Source organism: Penaeus japonicus, unplaced genomic scaffold (assembly GCF_977035675.1).
Source record: "Penaeus japonicus unplaced genomic scaffold, GWHDUDI00000001_assembly GWHDUDI00000032, whole genome shotgun sequence".
Taxonomy (NCBI): domain Eukaryota; kingdom Metazoa; phylum Arthropoda; class Malacostraca; order Decapoda; family Penaeidae; genus Penaeus; species Penaeus japonicus.
Genome location: NW_028234434.1, coordinates 24,585,641 through 24,588,140, shown reverse-complemented (window position 1 = coordinate 24,588,140; position 2,500 = coordinate 24,585,641). Strand labels below are relative to the sequence as shown.

The following is a 2,500-nucleotide window of genomic DNA, read 5'->3' as shown; positions in this document are numbered from 1 at the left end:
TGAAGATGCTGAAGGAGCTCTTGCGCGCAGGGCGGGAGTCTCTCTTGTGCTTGGCGCTGCGCAGAGGCCGGAGGGTCCACGGCTTCCTCTCGCGAACCAGCGCATCGGCTTGCCCTCCACCTCCTCCTCCTCCACCTCCTCCTTGCCCTTCCTCGGGGGATTCCTCCTTCTGCCTCCCCCGCCCGGGACTCTTCCTGGGAGAGTTGGCGTCGTTGCCGTTCCGCTCCCTTGACCCCGAGGAGTTCCGGTGGACCCTGATGCCCCCTGGGGAGCCGGGCACGCGCAGGTCCGAGATGAGCCTCGAGTTCTCCTCCGTGGTGGAGCGAAGGGCCGCCTCGTCCTCGCTGGCCTGGCGGTGCTGCTGCTGCTGCTGCTCGACGCCGCCCACGACCTCGGGCTCCCACGAGAAGGCCGTCCTCGAGGTCCTGGCCCGCCCCCCGCCGCTGCCCCCCGCCAAGCCCCGCCCCCCCGGGTCAGTGGCTGTGCCTCGGTAGTTGAGGGTGCCCCGGGGGGTGCTGGGAAGGGGGCTGCGCGCGCACGACAGCAGGTAGTTCTCCTCCTGCGGGCGGGGCAGAGGAGGTGTCACTCTTGCGGGAGAATCAGTCTAGTCAGAAATTGGTCATGGAACTGATGAACCAATGGAGAGATACATAGGTGCACTGATGTATGTGCCTAACTCACACATACACAGATATGTTCTGTATATATGTATATATATATTTATTTATTTATTTATTTATTATATATATGCGCGCACGCACATGTATGTGTGTGTGTGTGTGTGTGTGTGTGTGTGTGTGTGTGTGAGTATATATATATATAAATATATATATATATATATTTATTTATTTATTTATCTATTTATATATATACATATAGAGATAGATAGATAGATAGACAGATGTAGATACAAATATAGATATGAATGTAGACATATATATATATATATATATATATATATATATATATATATATATATATATGCATACATATATGTATACATCCACATACAGAAATATAACTACATAGTGAAGTAGATAGATCGAGAGGTAGATAGATATACAGTACAACATACCAACTTTTACAAACGCAGCATGTTTTTATATTCTTTTCGTCTTAACCAAAGCGCCAGAAAGAAAAAGTTTCTTTGTTCGGCGAATAGGCAAGGCTTTCTTTTTTAAATAAGTGATTCATCAAGTGATATTCGAATGGCCTTGGTATTTCGAGAAGATTCGATCGATTGGGCTCGTGTAGCCTTTTGGTCGTCTTTCGATGATGAATTTAGATTTGAGGATTCGAATTATTTGATGAATCTGCTCATTATTTTGTATTCCATTTTCTTATTCATATTTTTTTATGATTTATTTTTTCTTTATGTTATTTTATTCATTATCTAGTTCAGTCTTTATTGTGACTAGGTTTGGCTTTTATATTTTAAAAAAGTGTTAAAACACGCCTGTAAGAATCATCATTTGCATCATCATCATTTCATTATAATTGTATCACTACTTTACCTCAATTAAGATATTAGAAATATATGCAAATAATCATTCTTACTCTCATAATATATTTACTTTACCTCTATCATGAAATCTAAACTAACCTAATCAATATCCAAAATTAAAGTAGACCTTATTCCCATTCCTTTATTTTTTTTTCTACGGTTTATTCATTAAAGAAAAAAAAAGTTAGTTTTTTATTCAGTTATGTATACCATTGTCTTCATTGTCTTCTCATGTCAGCACCATTATCATTATTTTTTCAACATTAAACAGATTCATAAATCGCAATCATCATTATGATAATTAGAATGACATTAGTAGGTAAAATTGCAAAGTCATTAGTCAAGTGTATTAACATTATGAGTCGATTTTCGTCTGAATTCTCATCGTTGAAATTAAAATTATGTTTATGATAGTTGTAGTAATGATTTTGGTATCAACCATTCTTACTCTATTTTGATCATGAAATTGTGTTATCATCATCTTTATAGTGATACTGCAGGTGCAATACTAATCATATTTACAATCAACATATCTCTCCAATCATTTCTATAAATCTCATTATCATTAATTATCATTTCCCTCCTGAAAGCATTACCATCATCATCTTTGACACTATCATCATTATTGCATGAACGCGCTCATTACAATAAAGCAATTATCGCTGCCACTATGCCATTATCTTAATTGACATCTCCATTAACAAAAGGCATTGGTCCAAATATCTCGACCTTGTAAGAGGGTTTAAAAAAATAAGGTCAAATTGCCATGTTAAAGTTGTCTATTCATTTTTCGGTTCGTGTTTATCTTTCTTTTTTTTTATCCTTTCTTACTCTTGTTTTCCCTTTACCCGCTCTTTGGATTTTGTCTAATTTTGAATTATCTGTCTCTTTTTTTTATCTATTTCTCGCTCTGTTTATCTGTCTGTGTCTCTTTCCCAACTTCTTTTTGTCTGCCTTTCCCCATGCCTCTCCTTATCTATCTATCTCCCTTTATCT

At 38.8% G+C, this 2,500-nt stretch overlaps 1 protein-coding gene across 2 annotated transcripts in view; it reads right to left on the bottom strand.

Annotated features, from left to right (window-relative positions):
- The window catches only part of LOC122252833 (uncharacterized), a 40,007-nt gene that overhangs the window by 13,670 nt on the left and 23,837 nt on the right, over window positions 1-2,500 (bottom strand). For both annotated transcript variants that reach the window (XM_086556504.1, XM_086556505.1), the window contains exon 3: window positions 1-559. This exon is cut by the window's left edge and continues 313 nt beyond it. In XM_086556504.1, coding sequence (XP_086412630.1) covers window positions 1-559 — 559 coding nt within the window. The remainder of the gene's footprint in view (window positions 560-2,500) is intronic.